General features: G+C 33.8%; 2 protein-coding genes across 5 annotated transcripts; one reads left to right on the top strand and one right to left on the bottom strand.

Annotated features, from left to right (window-relative positions):
* Nucleotides 1-14: 14 nt before the first annotated feature.
* Nucleotides 15-5,149, bottom strand: LOC139785289 (Golgi-specific brefeldin A-resistance guanine nucleotide exchange factor 1-like). Its single transcript, XM_071724468.1, has 4 exons — nucleotides 4,810-5,149; nucleotides 493-691; nucleotides 190-418; nucleotides 15-121 (listed from the first exon to the last, which is right to left on the bottom strand). Coding segments are annotated over exons 1-4 (552 nt in total). The 5' UTR covers nucleotides 4,933-5,149; the 3' UTR covers nucleotides 15-120.
* A 5,306-nt stretch (nucleotides 5,150-10,455) lies between these two features.
* Nucleotides 10,456-19,583, top strand: Zip102b (Zinc/iron regulated transporter-related protein 102B). Of its 4 annotated transcripts, none has more exons than XM_071724464.1 (5): nucleotides 10,456-10,806; nucleotides 10,911-11,037; nucleotides 11,114-11,340; nucleotides 11,780-11,914; nucleotides 13,151-13,336. In XM_071724464.1, exons 1-5 carry the CDS (start codon nucleotides 10,711-10,713, stop codon nucleotides 13,274-13,276), a joined length of 711 nt encoding a protein of 236 aa, XP_071580565.1. In that variant the 5' UTR covers nucleotides 10,456-10,710; the 3' UTR covers nucleotides 13,277-13,336. The 4 variants fall into 4 exon arrangements, with proteins under 4 accessions (XP_071580565.1, XP_071580566.1, XP_071580567.1 ...); XM_071724465.1 differs by lacking the exon at nucleotides 13,151-13,336 and adding an exon at nucleotides 18,842-19,583 and having other exon boundaries at nucleotides 10,458-10,806; XM_071724466.1 differs by lacking the exon at nucleotides 13,151-13,336 and adding an exon at nucleotides 12,914-13,122 and having other exon boundaries at nucleotides 10,459-10,806.
* The last annotated feature ends 1,159 nt before the right edge of the window (nucleotides 19,584-20,742 follow it).

Below are 20,742 nucleotides of genomic sequence, written 5' to 3'. Positions count from 1 at the left end.
ATTACAAAACTTACTTTCATATTCGGCAAGACTCTGATATCATCGACAAATTGAGGTAGCTTAGTGAACAAATGTTGAACCATATCCCTCAGGCAATGCTCCGCCGTTTTTCTAAGTATTTCTGTAAAGATATTTTATTACGACACACTCGCAACTTGTCAGCAGAAACATGAGATCGCCATAACTCACCACCTAAGACGTGTTTCAAAACATATCCTAAAGCAACTCAGCATAATTTCGCATACACTTTCGTTGGAGAGATGATCGCCAGCAGGCGACAGCATGAGGGCTCTCAGAACTTGCAAGACTCTCATGAGGACCACCCCGTCACCAGACGCATCAGCGCCCATAAACCTTGCGTGTGTAACAGCATCCGCTATGGCTTCTACGCATATAGCTACAGCAGGATGGTTAGAATCTGAAAAGCAAAATACGTTGCGTTACAGGACAAAAAAAATAAGAATGTTTGTTGACACAATAAACGAGGCTAACCAACGAGACCATAAGAAATTATCTTATTAACGGCAGATAGCGCTGGACTAGTCACAGGTCCTGTAGTTTCTTCAGATCTAATGATTTCCAGAAAGGGAGTGAGAAAGACTGCGAGTTCCAATTGGGATAGATCTCGGTGCTCATTTAACACCTCCTTCAAGGTACTCAAGCCCTTCATGAGAGTATCCTGGTTGTCGTCCTGAAAATTAAATTACACAATTGGAGAACAAATAATCTTTAAGGCTACAACTACATCTATCGTAACGCTTTGATCGTGGTCGTAAACAATAAAGTCGTCGTAAACCGTATCAGTACAAAATTACCTTTTTCAAAAAAGGTAAAAAAAAGTGCCAAGTACACGCAATGTATTTTGTAAATTCAATCGAAAAATTATCTCACAAAATTGTCTCACAAAAATTGTCTCACAAAATTGTCTCACAAAAATTGTCTCACAAAATTATTAAATTACAAAATTGTTATTTTATTCAATCCAAGTGATATCTACCTCGAAAAAACCTAAATAACAAGTGGTATCTATTAAAAAAAAAATACGTGAAATCATTTAATACTGCGCCAATTACAAAGAGAGAATATATATATATATATATATATACCTTAACAAAATTATTATTATATCACGAAATTGCGTTACCAAACTCAATCCAAGTGATATATACCTTAACAAAATTATATCACAAAATTGTTTTACCTAACTCAACCTAAGTGATATGTTATTTCAAAAAAATATATGAAATCTTTAAATTACGCCAACTACAAAGAGAATATATATATTGCTTTGAAAAATAATTGTAGTGCAACTACTCTTAAAAAATAAAACAAAATTGTGTTACCTAACTCAACCCAAGTGGTATGTATCTTTGTATTCCTGAGGATCTTTCTATCAACCCAAGTGGTAGTAGTTTTAATTCTCCTTGATAAAATTATAATATTACAAAGAATCATTTAATCATTTTAATCACAAAGAATTAAAGAGGTAACATTATAAAATAAAAATATTTAATTAAAATAAAATAAATAAATTTTTCTTGTAAAAAACTTGGCGCTGCTTTTTTAAGATTAATCTAGACAAACTTGCATAGGTGCATAAGCATATGCATAAAGAGATGGATTGGTCTATTTCCTTTTGCACATATATATGAACCAATCAATTTCTTACGCTTATGTTTATGCGCGATGCAAATTTGTCTGGATAGACTTTAAAAAAGCAGCGCCAAGTTTTTTACAAGAAAAATTTATTTATTTTATTTTAATTAAATATTTTTATTTTATAATGTTACCTCTTTAATTCTTTGTGATTAAAATGATTAAATGATTCTTTGTAATATTATAATTTTATCAAGGAGAATTAAAACTACTACCACTTGGGTTGATAGAAAGATCCTCAGGAATACAAAGATACATACCACTTGGGTTGAGTTAGGTAACACAATTTTGTTTTATTTTTTAAGAGTAGTTGCACTACAATTATTTTTCAAAGCAATATATATATTCTCTTTGTAGTTGGCGTAATTTAAAGATTTCATATATTTTTTTGAAATAACATATCACTTAGGTTGAGTTAGGTAAAACAATTTTGTGATATAATTTTGTTAAGGTATATATCACTTGGATTGAGTTTGGTAACGCAATTTCGTGATATAATAATAATTTTGTTAAGGTATATATATATATATATATATATTCTCTCTTTGTAATTGGCGCAGTATTAAATGATTTCACGTATTTTTTTTTTAATAGATACCACTTGTTATTTAGGTTTTTTCGAGGTAGATATCACTTGGATTGAATAAAATAACAATTTTGTAATTTAATAATTTTGTGAGACAATTTTTGTGAGACAATTTTGTGAGACAATTTTTGTGAGACAATTTTGTGAGATAATTTTTCGATTGAATTTACAAAATACATTGCGTGTACTTGGCACTTTTTTTTACCTTTTTTGAAAAAGGTAATTTTGTACTGATATCACCTATTTTGTAGTGTTAAGCAAGGATCTGCAAAACATTTTTATTTTTTATTTTTTAATTATTCACAAAATTAGCAATAACAACAAATACATAAAAATTAATAATATTTAAGTAAAAGTAAATTATACATTTCTCACAAAAATTGAAGGAACACTAAATTTATCTTAAAAAATAGGCAAAACTCGAGCAGCGGTAACTTTGTTAAAAATGAATAAAATTTAAATTTCAAGCTTAAAACCTCTACTTTCGAAAGGTTACTATTATTCGTCCAATTTTTATTATGTCTAGACATAATTTTAATTCAGCGGATTTTTATTATGTCATGACATAATTTTAATTCTGCCGCTAGGGAATTTTTAAGTCGATTCTTATGAATCAAGCTTGAATTTGATGTCTAGGTGTCCCAGGTTGCCGATAACGAGGTCCACATAGTGCGCTCCATAGTTTTCGGTGTCCAGGTGTATTAATACCTTGAATTCGATGTCCACGTGTTTCAGGTTGCCGATGACGGGTTCCAGATAGTGCGCTCCATAGTTTTCGGTGTCCAGGTGTAATAATACGTTGAATTCGATGTCTAGGTGCCCCACGTTGCCGATGACGAGGTCCACATAGTGCGCTCCGTAGTTTTCGGTGTCTACGTGTATTAATACCTTGAATTCGATATCTACGTGTCCTACATTCAGATTTAAAGTTATTAATACACCTAGACACCAAAAACTACAAAGCGCACTATGTGAACCTCGTCATCGGCAACCTGAGACACGTAGACATCGAATTCGAGGTATTATTACACCTAGACACCGAAACCTACGGAGCGCGCTATCTGGACCTCGTTATCAGCAACCTGGGACACCTAGACATCGAATTCAACGTACGATTACACCTGGACACCGAAAACTATGAAGCGCACTATCTGGATCCCGTCATCGGCAACCTGGGACACGTGGATATCGAATTCAAGGTATTAATACACGTAGACACCGAAAACTACGGAGCGCACTATGTGGACCTCGTCATCGGCAACCTGGAACACCTAGACATCGAATTCAACGTACGATTACACCTGGACACCGAAAACTATGAAACGCACTATCTGGATCCCGCAATCGGCAACCTGGGACACGTGGGCATCAAATTCAAAGTATTAATACACGTAAACACCGAATACTACGGAGCGCACTATGTGGACCTCGTCATCGGCAACCTGGGACACGTAGACATCGAATTCAACGTATTATTACACCTGGACACCGAAAACTATGAAGCGCACTATCTGGACCTCGTCATCGGCAACCTAGGATACCTAGACATCGAATTCAAGCTTGATTCATAAGAATCGACTTAAAAATTCCCTAGCGGCACTTTCTGCCAAGCGTAGGGTTCCTTCTTTTCCGGCAGCGGTGGTAATACGATGTAAGGATACGAAATCTCTCCAGATAAACATGAAGCAATTGACTAAATATGTATTATATATATACCTAATTTACCTAAATAGAAATCTTCCTCCTGACCGATAAGTCTATCGACCTAATTTAATTTACCTACTAGATCGATCGAAATACGCGCGCGATATCGAAACTGGCGATACCTGCGCCGCCAGCGTCGAAAAAGTGAAAGTGACGCGACTCCAGCCAATGAAATGATAGCATGGCATGATGAGAAACGGTCGACGTATCTGAACGACGTATCTTAAAAATAAATTTTCACATTTGGACTTTGCGTCGCAATATCTCCGCTCGTAGGGCACGTAGCGGAATATTATGAGAGAAACCCCCCCCTTTTCGACCCCAAACTATCGATCAAGCCTACTTAGAACTTGATCCGTTCACTCGTTATCGAGATCTCAACATCTCGGGTACTCGCAACCCGTCGCGTCGCGTAAAAGAGTCACGGTCGGTCTCGCTCCGCGTGTACTTGGCACGAGACACTACCGTGTCTCTTGATATCTATGCCAATATATCTATAAACACATTTTTCTTCGCACGTCGAGAAAGCTGACAGGTTAGATTATGTTGTAACGCCAGACAAGCGTCGTAATTGTAATTATTGTAAAGAGTTCAAGCTGAATCAACTCATACGATGAGCTTACGATAGCGAGTACGACGAGCGTTACGACCGCTTACGGTGAACTTTACGATAGATGTAGAGTTGTAGCCTAAGATCTTTTGCGAATTGTCTCTGCTTCATTGTCAAATTTGGAGCGCCTACCAAACAATTTCTACAACCTGTTTGATTAGGAACAATAACAGATGTACGTGCCCAAAACACTGACGATAATCGTCTTATTGCGAGAACAGTTCGTACAGGTTATGAAAAAAGATCCACTAACCTGGTGAGAGTGTGACGACCATCGGGCACCTCGCCGCATCGCCGTCACCAGGAGGCACACCTCGCCCTCGACGACGTACAGGCCACTCCTACAGGGGCCCGCGGGCCTCACGATTCTGCTCATCCTCGCGCGTTTTCACCGTTACGCCATAGCAGAATTCCGAAAGATCGTACAGCACATATCACTGTTATTGCGGTCCGCCACTATTAAACTCGGGTCCGTGGGTTCGTTAAGCCCAAAGGATTGCGCGGCGAATCAATCCTCCCTGCGGGTCGAAATAAATGTGAGACCATCGTCTCCACGACACTCCACGTTGCGATACGTATATTATAACGTCGCAAAAGCCCGCGCGCGTGCCGGCGCATGCAGGCGCTAGTCACGTGACCTCATTCTAAGCCAATCAAATAGCACGCCTTATGCGCCATATTGTAAGACGTCATACAGACGTATTTCTATCAAAGTCTGAAAGACGTTTTTTCTAAGACGTCGTACAGACGTATTTCTAACAAAGTCTGAAAGACGTTTTTTTTATGACGTCATACAGACGTATTTCTAACAAAGTCTGAAAGACGTTTTTCTTATGACGTCATACAGACGTATTTCTGACAAGTCATAAAGACGTCTCTTTTATGACGTCTCTTACAACGTCATTATGACATGCGTGTTGTGTGGGCATACTGTAAGAAGTACGTATATATACTTTGTATACTACGAAACATACGTACGAGTATACACGTCGATTAAGAATATACGACATGTATTCATATGTTCGAGATTTTTAATCGAAATGTATATCGGCATTTCTTCTTATATTCTTAATTAAGTTTTATATATAGAACAAATATGAGCCATATTAATGCAGTTATTCAGCATTAATTTAAATCAAATAAAATTTAAATGGAGATTTTATTAAGGTCCATATAAAGTTCATATTTAACTGTTTTCCGCGGGTTATATATGAAACAGGGTAAATATATATGTTTAAAAAGATATCCCGCATTCATGAAAATAATAGAGAGGGTAGAATTTTCTGGGGATAGCAATAATGTGTATGATTTTTTTTGTTAGCAATTTTTTGGAAATCGGTTCCGAAATTTTTCGGGAAATATACGTAATTTTTATGGTTCCTTTTTTCAAAAAAAAAGTTTCATTTTTCAAAAAAATGTTATTTTGGGAAATCGGTTTTGGGAAACCGGTTCCAAAATTTTTCTAATGTCTGTCTGTCTGACCGCGAACTACTAATTTATTAATGGACCGATTTTCTGGAAACCGGTATCAAAATTTGTCTAATTTTTCGGGGATGATGTCGATGAAGAATAAATTAATATAAAAAATAAAAACAAATATAAAAAAATAAAAAAGGGCTTTCATACAAAATTGTTTAAAAAAAATCTCTTTTTTCCAAAAAAATTTTTTTAGGGGTAAATATTATTATTCGGGGAAAACCCATCGTCTACTGTCTAATAAATTAGCCCATAGAGGGTTTTGGGAAAGGGTCGAAGCGAAAGGAAAAGGTCTGCTGGGAAAGAATGTATATTAGCATCAGTTATTGATGCGTTTAAAATTTGATGATCAATTTAATTTGTGATATTATTATTCTACTCTCACAGTTTTCAAATTAGAACAACCAAATTTGGTATACTATCTCATGATACTCTAACTTAGATCGTAGAAGGTTTTGGGAAGGGCTCTGAGCCCGGAGACAAAGGGCCCTCATACAAGTTGTCTAAAAAAGGTCTCTTAAAAAAAATTTTTTTTGGGTAAATATTATTATTCGGGGAAAAGAAGGAAGAGCTTTTGAGCCCGCGCGAAGCGCGGGCGAAAAAGCTATCTTATATATATATACATATATATACAGGGTGTCCCATTTTAACTTGTTAATAATGAGACGAATCAATTGGTATGAAAAAAGGCACAGTTCCTTTAAGAAAAAATATGTAATTTGCAACACGCATCTGCATACTTTTTCTTAAAAGCAACTATGTCTTTTTTTCATACCAATTGATTCGTCTCATTATTCTGTGCATAAAAGTATTAAGGTAACATTACCGAAAACTTAATGTTTTACAAGATATTTTGTAATTTATGTCAAAATACTAGAACTTTCAAGCCTCATAATTCCAAAAGTTCTTAACGAAAAAATACTTTATTATAGTGTTTTGAAAAGCTCTCGAGATTAGCTACAAGAATATGCATTGAAAAATAGGGGTTTCCATTTAAGAAATTAAAGGTGTCGTTTATGTGAGCTTTAAACGACCATCCAAGGTCAAACCAATGGTACCATCTTATGTCCCCCTTGAAACCATACAACTTTTGTCTGAAACATTTTTGTATGTGGAGCTTAGTTTTTGAGATATTTTGCTGTCCAAGTTAAAATGGGACACCCTGTATATATAAATGTAGTAATTAAGTTATTTATGTTGAACCAGATAATAATTTATAAATTAAATAATTTTTTAATAATTAATAATTTACCTGACACTAATTATTCATTATTGAGAAAATTAGCAATCATTTTAATAATAAAAAATTTATGTCATACTAATTACCAATTTGTAAAGAAAAATTACTTATAATTTTTTGTGACTAATTACTAATTTACTGATTCTATAAAAATTTAATTTGGTGTTATTACTCATTTCGTGAATAATTAAAAAATGAAAAATGGAAATTTTTTGATATGTGTGATAAACAATTTTTGCAACGCAGCGACGCGCGCGGTCACATGGCAAACCTATGAAAATATCGTCACCCCCACCACCAAAAAAACGGACGAGTTTCCGGACCTGTATTCACGACCGTGGCCACCCTGCTAAAAATGACCGATTGAATCCGATTAAAAATTTTGAATCTGCATGAATCTGGATTCTTGATCCGGAAATCACGGATTTATAACGATTACACCGACTGAAAACGATTGAAACGGATTGGTATTCAAGGATGTAATTTCAATCGGATTCTATCGATTTGAATCGTTATGATTTTATAAACGATTACACTGATTGAAAACGATTGAAACGGATTGGTATTCAACGATGTAATTTCAATCGGTTCCTATCGGTTTGAATCATTATGATTTCGTAACGATTACACCGATCGAAACCGATTGAAACGGATTCGTAATCAATTAACGATGTAATTTCAATCGGTTCCTATCGGTTTGAATCGTCATGATTTCATAACGATTATACCGATTGGAAACGATTGAAACGGATTCGTACTCAAGGATGTAATTTCACTCGTTTTCTATCGGTTTGAATCGGTCTTATTGTTAGTCAATCGTTTAAATCGTTAGGATTTCATGAACCCTGAAATCACGAAATTATAATGATTTATACGGATTGACTGACCGATTCAAACTGATAGAATCCGTGAATTCCGGATATATAAACAGGATTATTTATTACTTTATTATAATTCCATTCTTTGTACTACAAATTTATTACAATGTGCAGTATTTATTTAAATGAAAACATTTTACAGTTTTGCAAATATAGAACTCATGACTTTACCAAAAGGAAATCCTGTAGTAAGAACTCTATTACGTAAAAATTATGTGTTGTATACAATTTTAATGATTAAGGCGGATTTAATCCGATTCACATAGCTACTTTAATTACCCGATTTAAATGGATTAAGCGCAGATACGATTGAAACCGATTGAGTCGGATTCAGATGAATCCGGAAATATCGCATTAAATCCGATTCCGGTGTTGTATTAAAATTTCACGATTGATGCGGATTCAACAGGATTCATGTGGTCATTTTATTTACCCGCTTAAAATGGATTAGCATTAATACGATTAAAACCGATTCAGTCGGATTCAGATGAATCCGGAAATATCGCATTAAATTCGATTCCGGTGTTGTATTAAAATTTTACGATTGATGCGGATTCAATACGATTCGTGTGGTCACTTTATTCACCCGATTAAAATGAATTGGCATTAATACGATTGAAACCGATAACGGCGGATTCAGATCAATCCGGAAATGCCGAATTAAAAACGATTCCGATTGATTTGTTATTAAAACCGATTCACTTCCAATCGGGCATCCGATTAACCGGATTGAAAACGCATTCATTCCGATTCAATTTCACCAAATTTAATGCGGAACCAATCGGATTCAATCGGTCATTTTCAGCAGGGCATAGCTCGAGAGAGAAGAAGAAGACAGCAGATCTGTCTATCTTCTTCTACCGCTCGACGCTCGAAGCTGGCTGCTGAAACGTAAAGTTGGCATCTCTGCCCATCCCCACCACTGGCTGGCAGTGGCTGTCGAAAACCGCGAGTCTGGGGCTACGGTCAACGTGACGCTACAAATAATGCTTCGAAGCATTCCTCTTCTCTTTTCTTTCAATGAAGAAAGAAGGAGAAGAAGAACGCTCCAAAGCATTTGTAGCGTCACGTTGACCGTAGCCTGGCATCCTTGCTTCAGTATGATTTTTATCCGTCTACACTACTCATTCGGATGAGCCGAGAGTAGGATCATCCTCCAGTCTAGAACGGGCATTATGCTTATGCATTATGCGTTATGCAAAAGTCTGTGTTCCCCGCTTAAAGGGCCTCGCACACAAAATTGCATAGGCTGCATATGCATAGCATAAGCCGCTAAACCAATGAGCATCTAGCATAAAGTCGCCATATTGATTTACATAAGATGCTCATTGGTCCAGCGGTCTTATGCTATGCTTATGCAGCCTATGCGTAGCATAAGACCGCTAAACCAATGAGCATCTAGCATAAAGTCGCCATATTAATTTACATAAGATGCTCATTGGTCCAGCGGTCTTATGCTATGCTTATGCAGCCTATGCAATTTTGTGTGCGATGGCCTTTAAGGTGGAAGCACATAAAATTGCAGGAGCCATGGGCCGAATGCAGAAGCCATATGCGCATGCGCTATGGTATTTGTAGAGCTTTACAGATGCTTATGTTTATGCGCTATGCAAGTTTGTCTGGATAGACCTTTAAGCGGGAAACACAGACTTTTGCATAACGCATAATGCATAAGTATAAGAAAATTGATTGGTCTATTTCCTTATGCACATGTATATGGACCAATCAATTTTATTATGCTTACGCATTATGCGATGCAGAAGTGTGTGCTCCCCGCTTTAAGGTCAATCCAGACAAACTTGCATAGGTGCATAAGCATATGCATAAAGAAATGGATTGGTCTATTTCCTTATGCACATATATATGGACCAATCAATTTCCTTATGCTTATGTTTATGCGCTATGCAAGTTTGTCTGGATAGACCTTTAAAGCCTTGTGTACACGATACTAGAAATCGGTCCGAGTTTCGGTTTAAGCCAATCAACTTGCAGCTCTTACAGAAAAGCAGCAGTTTCATTGGCTTAAGCCTTGTGTACACGATACTAGAAATCGGTCCGAGTTTCAGTTTAAGCCAATAAAACTGCTGCTTTTCTGTAAGAGCTGCAAGTTGATTGGCTTAAACCGAAACTCGGACCGATTTCTAGTATCGTGTACACAAGGCTTTACGCTTGTCGACTTGCGTCGTTAACTGGAAAGCACCTAGAGTCCCTATATATAGGGACTCTAGAAAGCACCCAATATACTGGGCCGAACTTCCATGATGTTTACTATCTAGGTATTCTAGGTAATGAATTTAGCAATCTGTAATAATGTTCACGTGTATCAGTCATTGATGTTGTTTTATGTACATATACTTTTATCTGTTTGTAAAATTGTGATATATATATATATATATATATATATATATATGATATATAAGTGAGATAGATCAGTGTAAAGAGAAAGTTTATAATTTACGATTAACATGCAGTTAACCAATCTTGTTTTTACATGTGTATTTTACTAATTGATAATGTAATATTGGAAATTAATAGTTCCTTTCATTATTAAGAGAAAATAATGGAAGAGGTAGCAATGTTATGGATGCTTACTCTTGTTATGCTGGTTGGATCTTGCCTGGCTGGATCTTTACCATTAGTCATGAGTTTGTCGGAAGTAAGATAATTTTTTATAATAAGATGAAAAATATTTTTTATATGAAATATTCTGAATGTATCAAAGCACGCTATATGACTGTATACAGTATTTGTTTTTTCTAGGAAAAATTACAATTAGTGTCGGTATTAGGAGCAGGTCTTCTTGTTGGAACTGCATTAGCAGTCATTATACCTGAAGGTATAAGAGCTTTATTTACTGGTGAAATTACTAATGGAAAAGAGTTACATGGTATATAATTTTATATTTGTTATAATTTATGTATTTTATAAAATCAATATCTTTAATTGATACTGTTATGTTACAGGTGATTTACATTCTTTAATTGGAATTAGTTTAGTACTTGGTTTTGTATTTATGCTTCTGATTGATCAATGTTCAGCAAGAAAAAGTGATGGAAGACAAAAAAGTGTTACAGCAACTTTAGGTCTTGTAGTACATGCAGCAGTTGATGGAGTTGCATTAGGAGCTGCTGCTACTACATCTCAAGCTGATGTTGAAGTGATAGTTTTTTTGGCAATAATGTTGCACAAAGTAAAGTTTCTGATCATCATCAGTTTTAACAATTGATTAACAAGAGCTTAAGGCTCCTGGGCTCTTGTTGCAGTCATGTAAGGTCGTGATATCAGAAGCGAGAAATGACGTGCTGAAAATTCTTGCATGCAATTTCCAAATAAAAAGATATTTGCGTAAAATAACACTTTAGATTACTTCAACACACTTTAAAAATATTCCGAGATCTGTCCCTTTTCTTTGACAGTTAATAAACAGTCGTAAAATGAATGTAATACAAAGCCTAGTCATGCGCCTGAATATAAGCCTGTATGTGTCATTTCTTGCTTTTGACGTTGGGATTCCAATATAACCACAGCGAGTATCTAGGAGCCTTAATAGCAAATGTAATATTAATGCAATTGCATCATTTCTATGTTCGTTGTGTTATCAAAAAATTTAATTATGGTGCCTTTTTTAGGCACCAGCTGCATTTGGACTTGTGTCATTTCTTCTTCATGAAGGTGTAGATAAAAAGAGGATAAGCAGACATTTATTAATTTTTTCTCTCGCGGCACCATGTCTTGCACTTGTGACGTATTTCGGGATTGGAAAAGTGAGTAATGTAAAAAATATGTATTTAAACTATATATATATATATGTATAGTAACACCGGGGGGGGGGGGGAAATATTAGAGTATTTAAAGTATGATATATGAGTATTATAAATTGTGCATTTCAACAAGCATTGAACAATATTCGAATATTGATTAATTTTTTTCAGACTTATTTTTTTGTTGGTTAAATAAAATCTAAGATAAATTTTTAAACAAACAAAAATATGATTCTATTAAATATACGACCCGTTTTCGGTCTAAGCTTAGATCTTAGGCAGTTCAATATTAATTTTCCGTATATATATGTATTATTAATACATATATATTCCAATTTCTATGATTCATTTCATTCATTTATTGACCAGCAAATATTATTTACAATCGCAAATAACATCTAAAGAGGCAAATAAATTGCCTGTACATAGGACTGGTGCTTATAAACCAATAAACCAATAATTAAAATTAAAAGAAACATAACGAAGGAAAAGAAAACAAAATAACAAAAGGAAACAAAATGGAAGAAAATGAAATATAACATTAACTTCACACTATTGTGTGCTCTTCGCTCGCGTTTTTGCGACTGCATTGATGTCACCATTGATCCAGTTGGATAATTTATGTTTTATATTGCCTTTCGTGGTCTTAAGGATTTTTAGTTCAATCGGCAATAAGTTAAATAACTTCAGCGAAGTTATGAAACTGCTTTTAAAGTTTGTAGTTTTATAGATCATAGGCAGCATCAATTCTTTTTTCCTAGTTTTCCTCGCGGAGGATTCGAAGTTTTGCTGATGATAACTATAATAATGGCATAGGGCCTCGACAGCAAATGTACATTTAACGTTTCGCGGCATTTTATTCGTATTGGATTTCATTACAATTTTTATAATTCGGTTCTGCAGGGACATTAATTTATTAATTACGTTATTATACGCCCCTCCCCACGCTATTATGCCATACGTTGCAATACTATTAAAGAGTGCATAATAAACAATTAACAGCGACTCCCGGGACAGCAGCCTGGATAACTTTGCAAAGACAAACAATAAATATCTGGTCTTCTTTGTGATATAATTTAAGTGCAATTCCTACTTTATAGCCTGATCTATTATGACTCCAAGATATCTGGCAGAAACAACTCTTTTAACTCTTTGGTTATTAATTTTAACGGAGATCTCATTCGGGACACTATCTGCATATATTCCAAAAGTGATAAACACTGTCTTGCTGATGTTCAGAGAGAGCTGATTCACGCAAAGCCATTGGAAGACAATATCCAGATATTCACACATCCGTCCCCTAGCCACTTCCCAGGACTCACCCGTTGTTACAACGACCGTATCGTCCGCGTACGAAGTAATTGATTTACCTGGTAATAAAGATAGCAAATCGTTTATGTAAATAATAAAGAGTAGTGGCCCCAGTATTGTTCCTTGCGGAACTCCAATGGTTATTAACCTATCTTCACTGCAAACTCCATTTATTTTTACAGCTTGTTTTCTATTATTTAAATAATTTTTCAACAATGAGTAACAATTTCCCCTTATTCCGTAGTCGTACAGTTTGTCTAGTAGTATTTGGTGATTCACGGTATCAAAAGCCTTTGCTAAGTGATTCTATATTAATATTAAATATTTCAATAATTATAAAATTACAGGAGAAAGATTGTTAGTGATGGCATTAATGATAATGTATGTTAGTTTAAAAATTATCTTGTTTAAACTTAATTCAAATATTTGCAGCTTTTATCGGAATAAGAACTTTATTATATATGGATATAGTTCCGAATGACCCCTGCTTCCGATCGACCTAGAGTTTTACACATAAGTTGTTTTCGATGTGAGGAATAAAGTTCGTGTGGTCCCAACTTTCGGAAATTAAAAAAAATCTTATGAGCAATTTTTACAGCACTTATCAACTAATAAAATTGATTCTATATGATATATGCAACATATATAAAATATAATATATATAGTATATATAATTTATATAGTAAATATCCACATGAAATTACACCTAACCTAACCTAACCTAACCTAATCTTACTCTAATCGCCCATGTGGCACCTCATTAACTATATTCAATGTAAAATATACAACAAGATTTGTTTGATATCAAAGAGGAAACTTTCAGTTTCATTATAGATGGTGCAACTACAGGTCAAATAAAAGTCAATTTCATTTTTTAAATGGAAACCCCATTTTTTAACTTTTTACGCAAAAATAGAAGTAATAAGAAATATTTTTTATTTTGAACATTTTTAAAATTAAATACAAATTTTGCGAGATAATCGGTAGATATTAATACAAAACTGAGAGAGATAATATATTTATAAATTATTTTTTTACTTATCGACATCGTGATATTTTAAATATTATAAACTTTAAACAAACGGAACATGAACAACGATATTCTCAAAAATTTTTTTATGACGCAAAATACACAAAATATAAAAAGTGTGTAAATTAGAAACTTGCACATTGCTTCCTCATTATTACAGATCACTACCATTGCTCCTATTTTATTTCGCTCACAAAGCTCTATGAGGAAGCTTGTATTTTATTCGATGCATAATTATTAGTATTTATTTGTTTTGGCTTCCTCATAGAGGAAGCTTTATGAGCGAAATAAAATAGGAGCAATGGTAGCGATCTGTAATGATGAGGAAGCAATGTGCAAGTTTCTAATTTGCACACTTTTTAATTTTAAATTTAATCTTTTTATGAATTGATAGAGCTTAGTAGCACAAGTGGGGTTTTACAATCGACGCAATGTCAAATCGATGTTGACTTTGGGAGTTCAGGCTACATGGTCCAATATGGACTTCGCATATGGACCTTTAATCGCGTATAAAGCTGGATCTAATCAACCAAATCTTAAAGAATTATATATGAAATAGGGATAGAAAGGACTGAAGAATGTAATAGAATTATAAATAGCCTGATATCTCAAAATTGGCGGAAGTTAGAGCAACCACGGACATTTCTCAAAAAATTCAAAATTTTATAAAGAAACAACCCTTTTCCTCGCCAAATTCAATACCTTCCTTAAATGATATTCTATCCATCAAATAACTTACACATTTTTTAAACAAAAATCGGTAACCCTTTCACCGATCCTCGCAAAATTCAAAACAACTTTATTTTAATGATACTCTATATAAAATTACATGTACATCTTATACACTTTTTAAGCAGAAATCGGTAATCTCTTCACCGATCATCGCCAAACTCAGAACAACCTTTCTTTAATGATACTCTATATATAAGATTACATGTATAATTTGTCCACTTTTTAGACAAAAATCGGTAACCTCTTCACCGATCCTCAAAAAATTCAAAATTTTATAAAGAAAGAACCCTTTTACCGATTATCGCCAAATTCAAAATACCAACCTTCTTTTAATGATATTCTATATAAAATTACATATACAACTTATACATATAACTTTTTGAATAGAAATCGGTAACTCCTTTTGGCGAAGATCGATGAAGGCATCGATCTTCGCCAAATTCAAAATAACCTTATTTTAATGATACTCTATAAAATTACATATACATCTTATACACTTTTTAAGCAGAAATCGGTAATCCCTTCACCGATCCTTGCTAAATTCAACACCAACCTACCTTTAATGATACTCTATCTATAAAAAAAAATTAAGCTCGATATCTCAAAATTTGCGGAAATTAGAGTAATCACGTAGATTTTTTTAAACAGAAATCGGTAACCCCTTTATTATTAGCAATTTTTTATTAATTTTATTACATTCTTCAGTTTTTCTACCCCTATTTCACATATAATTCTTTAAAATTTGGTTAATCAGTTCTTGAGTTATAGAAATTTTGGTAAATTTGGCTGTTTTTTAAAACAGAAATCGGTAACCCCTTTATTATTAGCAATTTTTATTAATTCTATTATATTCTTCAGTTTTTTCTATCCCTATTTCATATATAATTATTTAAAATTTGGTTAATCAGTTCTTGAGTTATAGAAATTTCGATAAATTTGGCACACACATACATACAAACATACGGACATTTTTTAAAATTACGATTTTCCAACGTTTTCGAACATAAGGAACACATTGGCATCGAAAACTAAAAAAACAATTTTTTCTTCGGTCTTTTCTATCCCTATTTCATATATAATACTTTAAAAGTCGGTTGATTAGACCTAGCTTTATATGCGATCAAAGGTCCATATACGAAGTTTATGAAAACAAAGCTTCTTCTATGAGGAAGCAAAAATTAAAAAAAAAAAAACGGAGAGATTAGCGTTATACTGCAGATGTACTAAAAAATATTTTAATAATATTGTAGGGGAAACCGGGGCAAACTCGACACGATTTTTTCATAGGCAATTTTCAACAATTAATTAAAATTTTCAAGCAAATTTAATGGTACACATTTAAAGAGTGTTCCTTCAGGTATAAAATTGCTTAAGGAAATTTTGCTGTACGTCGCTTAGTTTTGCCCCAGGAAAGGAAAAGTGACGTGAAGACAAATTTTCAAATTGAAAAATGCCGTGGCAAACTCGACACTTTGCCTGATTGACACAGTTTGATCTGGAACTTATTTTTTATTGTCTGAAACTAATACATTGTTTATCGTGTATTTAGAAAGTACAAAAATTTGGAATTAAGTAAAACAATCATTGGAAATAATGAGAACAAAAATTGTTGAACATTCAATTATTTTCATCTAAACTCATGTCTGAAAAACAATTTATGCAAGTAAATTCGCGATTAGACGTGCGCACACATTTGTCATGGGCCATATAGCTGCATGACAAGCATCGTTTGTTATTGGGAGCCGATAAAACGGCGTGGTGTCGACTTCGCCCCGAATGTCGTTTTCACTTTTGTTACTCCAAAAATATAAAAATTTTGAAAATATGCAAAAACTATTATCGGATTCGTATAAAGCATCGAATTTTCTATCAAAATCACTTACCGGTAGATTCGCAAGAGTAAAGCTCGATGAAAGAGTAGAAATTTTTGAGAGATCAGAAAAATTACCTTTTACTATCAAAAACGCTTATGTCGCGCTAAAAATTACACCATAACTCAGAATGTTACCAAATTCCGTTGATAATACTGGCACATAAAGACGCATTTACAGTAGAAAAGGCAAGTTTCTACGATAGATTTAAATCGGCAAAAAGCCTAGTGTCAAGTTTGCCCCGGTCTCCCCTATACCTTCATTGTTTCTTCTCTTCTTTTTTTTTCTTTCTTCCTTCTCTATCTCTACCTTTCTCTTTTTCTATCTCTATCTTTCTGTCATTTTCTCACTTTCTATTCAACCAAATTTTTCTCTTCTTCTTTTTCTCTTCATTTTCTATAACTTTCGTACCTTAAGCACGAGATATAAAACACATGAATTTTTAAACGTATACACTACCGCTCATTAATTTCAATATACCCCTAGATTTGTTAATTTTTCTGTAAAGGATGAACATGATACGTGTGTTTTGTACAGAAATGAATGCATTTGCTGTTATAAACATTTTCAACACTTGCATGCATTGTATTTTTATATATTATTTATATAAAAATCCTTGAAAACTGTAATTTTCGAAAAAACTGGGCTAACAGCCAGATAGTGTCTGATTCCTGGAATAAAGAAAATACGCGCGCAAAGTAATCTAACCTGACCTTGCGCGTGTATTTTCTTTATTTTCAGGGATCAGACATTATCCGGCTGTTAGCCCTGTTTTTTCGAAAACTACAGTTTTCAAGGATTTTTATATAAATAATATATAAAAATGCGATGCATACAAGTGAAATGTTTATAACAGCAAGTGCATTTATTTCTGTACAAAACACGTATCATGATGTTCATCCTTTACAGAGAAATCAACGAATCTGTGAGTGTATATGGAAATTAATGAGCGGTAGTATATACATATAAAGAAGTTAACTAATATATAAATTTAAATATATTTGTAATATAATAAATATTTTTATAATATATACCTTTCTTTTTATTGTTCCTTCTCGTCTCTTTTTTTCTTCTTTTTCTATCTCTATATCTTTCTCTCTTTCTATTTCTATAACTTTTCTGTGGTCTTTTCACTTTCTATTCAACAAAATTCTCCTCTTCTCCTTTCTCTCTTCTTTATTTTCTTTAACTTTCGTACCAAGCACGAGATACAAAACACATAAATTTTTAAAAGTATATAAAAATGTGACATAAATTAACTAATTTATAAATTTAAATATTTTTGGGTAAATCTTGAATATAACGCCCCCACCCTTCTAAAAATTTAAAATTTGGTGTATTTTGAGTTGTAAAAAAGGTTTTGAGAAGAAAAAATTGTCGCTCATGTTCCGTTTGTTTATAATTAATATTTAAAATGTTATGATGTTGGTATAAAGTAAGAAAATGATCATTTACGGATATAATTTGATCATATTAAACGTATTCCTGAATTTTTTAAAATAATTAGTAAATTATATCCTCCTATTACTTCCACATAATTATATATTTTAGAATTATAATCTCGGTTAAAGCAGAGAATAGTAGAAATACAGAGTATTTATTTTAACTAAAAGTAGGGAAGACCGGGGCTAAACAGTCCGTTTTTTTTCGGTGCCGATTTTTAACAACAAAATAAATAATTGTAGTTAAATGTGGTATACCACTGTAAAGAGTTAGCTACAAAATTTATATAGGAAATTTTTGTCTATGTCGCTTTGTTTAACCAGTATAGAGCAAAAACGACAACGGTGGAAAAATTGAAATCTCAAAAATGCCGGGGTATAACAGTCTGCACTGCATTTTCGATACATATACGTACATCTAATCCTAAAAAATAATAGGATACATTTTAATAATTGTTTTTTAAGAGAAAAATATAAAAATTTATTTAAAATTTTTATGCGAAACATTATTAAAAAATAGTTACGAGGGTTCCTCTTTCCGCAGAAGTCACTCGCCCGACTTGTTTTACTCCTCGACGTCCGATGACTCTATTCGGTGTCTGAACGGTTGTAATTCCCGTCTCATCCATATTTCATATGCAGTGAGCCCGAAAATGTCTTGGAAATGCACCCGGACTGCTTACTGACCGATTAGCCCCAAACACAAGTTTCAGGTTTGATCGCCCACGAAATATTAGACATCAACGATAATGAAAAAACTACACTGGATTCGTGTTCAGCATGCATTACTCTTTATAATCACGTACCTCGAGATTTGGAGAGCAAATATTATTGCAGATATACAAAATTTCCACGCGCAGAAAATGTAACTTTCACCTTCCGAAAACACGTTTGCCCTCGTAAAAATCATAACACGGCAGGTAACCTGCCGAAACTCCGTTGGTCACATGGGTACTATAAGCAGCGTTTACAATGTTAAAAGCGAGTTCGCACAATATACAGGTTCCGAGATATTTGATTAGACGTATTTACCCCGTAGACGTTTTAGCCCCGGTCTCCCCTACATCAAACTGCTGTCTGCTAGATAGACTTTTTTATTTAAATCACGAGGTAAGTTTTTAAATTTTAGTTGATAACTATATTAAATAAGTATTTAACATGATCTAATTATATCCATAAGACTGTATTTCTACTACTCTATTTAACCAAGGTTATAATTTTAAAATATATAATTATGATAGATATATTTTTGTAATATAATAAATATCTATTTTTATAATATATACCTTTCTCTTTACCGTTCCTTCTTCTCTTCTCTTTCGTTCTCTCTTCTATACCTAATTTTTTCTATCTTTCTACCCTTATCTTTCTGTTGTCTCCTTACTTTTTCTTTAACAAAACTTTCCACTTTCCCTTACTTTCTTCTCTATATCTTCTTTAACTTTGTGTTTTTTAAAAATATATATAATGAAGAATGTAGTAATTAATTTTTTTTTAAATAAAGTGCATAAACATATATATATATATATATATATAATCCCACTAACCTCGCGTACTAACCCCACAAGATGCAAGCCGTTATCCTGTCATCATCCGTCACAGCTCACTGCATCATCAGCATCGCGAAACTCGCCGCGCAAACTCGACAGCTAATCAGATACACGGAAAAACGGTAACAACCCGCGGAAAAGAGTTAAATATGAACTTTATATGAATCTTAATAGAATTTAGAATTAGAATGCTTTATTTCTGCCTTTCGGTTTGAAATGGGTTACAATCATACATATATACATATAAACTTTATAATTAACAAACAAAATAGAATATTATTACTTTAACAGTCTTTTGTCTCTACATTTCGTGTTTCTCTTCTTTCCTCCAACTTCACCATCCATCTCTCTCCCTCTCCCTTGCCATTTAAAATTTTTCTTACTCTCTCCCCTATTCCTTCCCCCATGTCATCACTTTCCTCCCTCGCGCATCTCTCCGGTGTATGTTCCCAGGTTTCTTCCTCTGCTTCACATACTCTGCATCTTCTTTTTTCATCTGATTCCCAGTGTCTTCCGCTACGCATCTCGTTACCTAGTCTGAATCTTGCTATCCTTGTCATCGATTTTTCCTTTCCTCTTCTTTCCAAATACTCAGGTCTTCCGATTTCCACTATCTCTTTGTACCATCTATTGTACTTTGACTCTTTTACCCTTTCATCTATCTCCTGTATTTGTATATCTCTATCTCTGCGCTCTATCTCTTCTATACTGCTCCATCCTTCTTCTCTCTTCTTTTCTATCTCTTCCGCTGCATATCCTCTACACTCGTAAAACTTTCTACGTTCTATTTCCCATTTTGACTTTTCTTTTCTGACGTCTTTCTTTATTTCCTTCCAGCATGCTCTTGCTATTTCGTTTCCCCCTCCGTTTTCTAATTTTTCTTCATATGCCATTG

Source organism: Temnothorax nylanderi, unplaced genomic scaffold (genome assembly GCF_030848795.1).
Source record: "Temnothorax nylanderi isolate EJ_2023f unplaced genomic scaffold, tnyl_v1.0 TNYL_tig0770_pilon, whole genome shotgun sequence".
In the NCBI taxonomy this organism is placed as follows: domain Eukaryota; kingdom Metazoa; phylum Arthropoda; class Insecta; order Hymenoptera; family Formicidae; genus Temnothorax; species Temnothorax nylanderi.
Note: the sequence above shows the minus strand (reverse complement) of the source record. Positions and strands in the feature narration are given on the sequence as shown.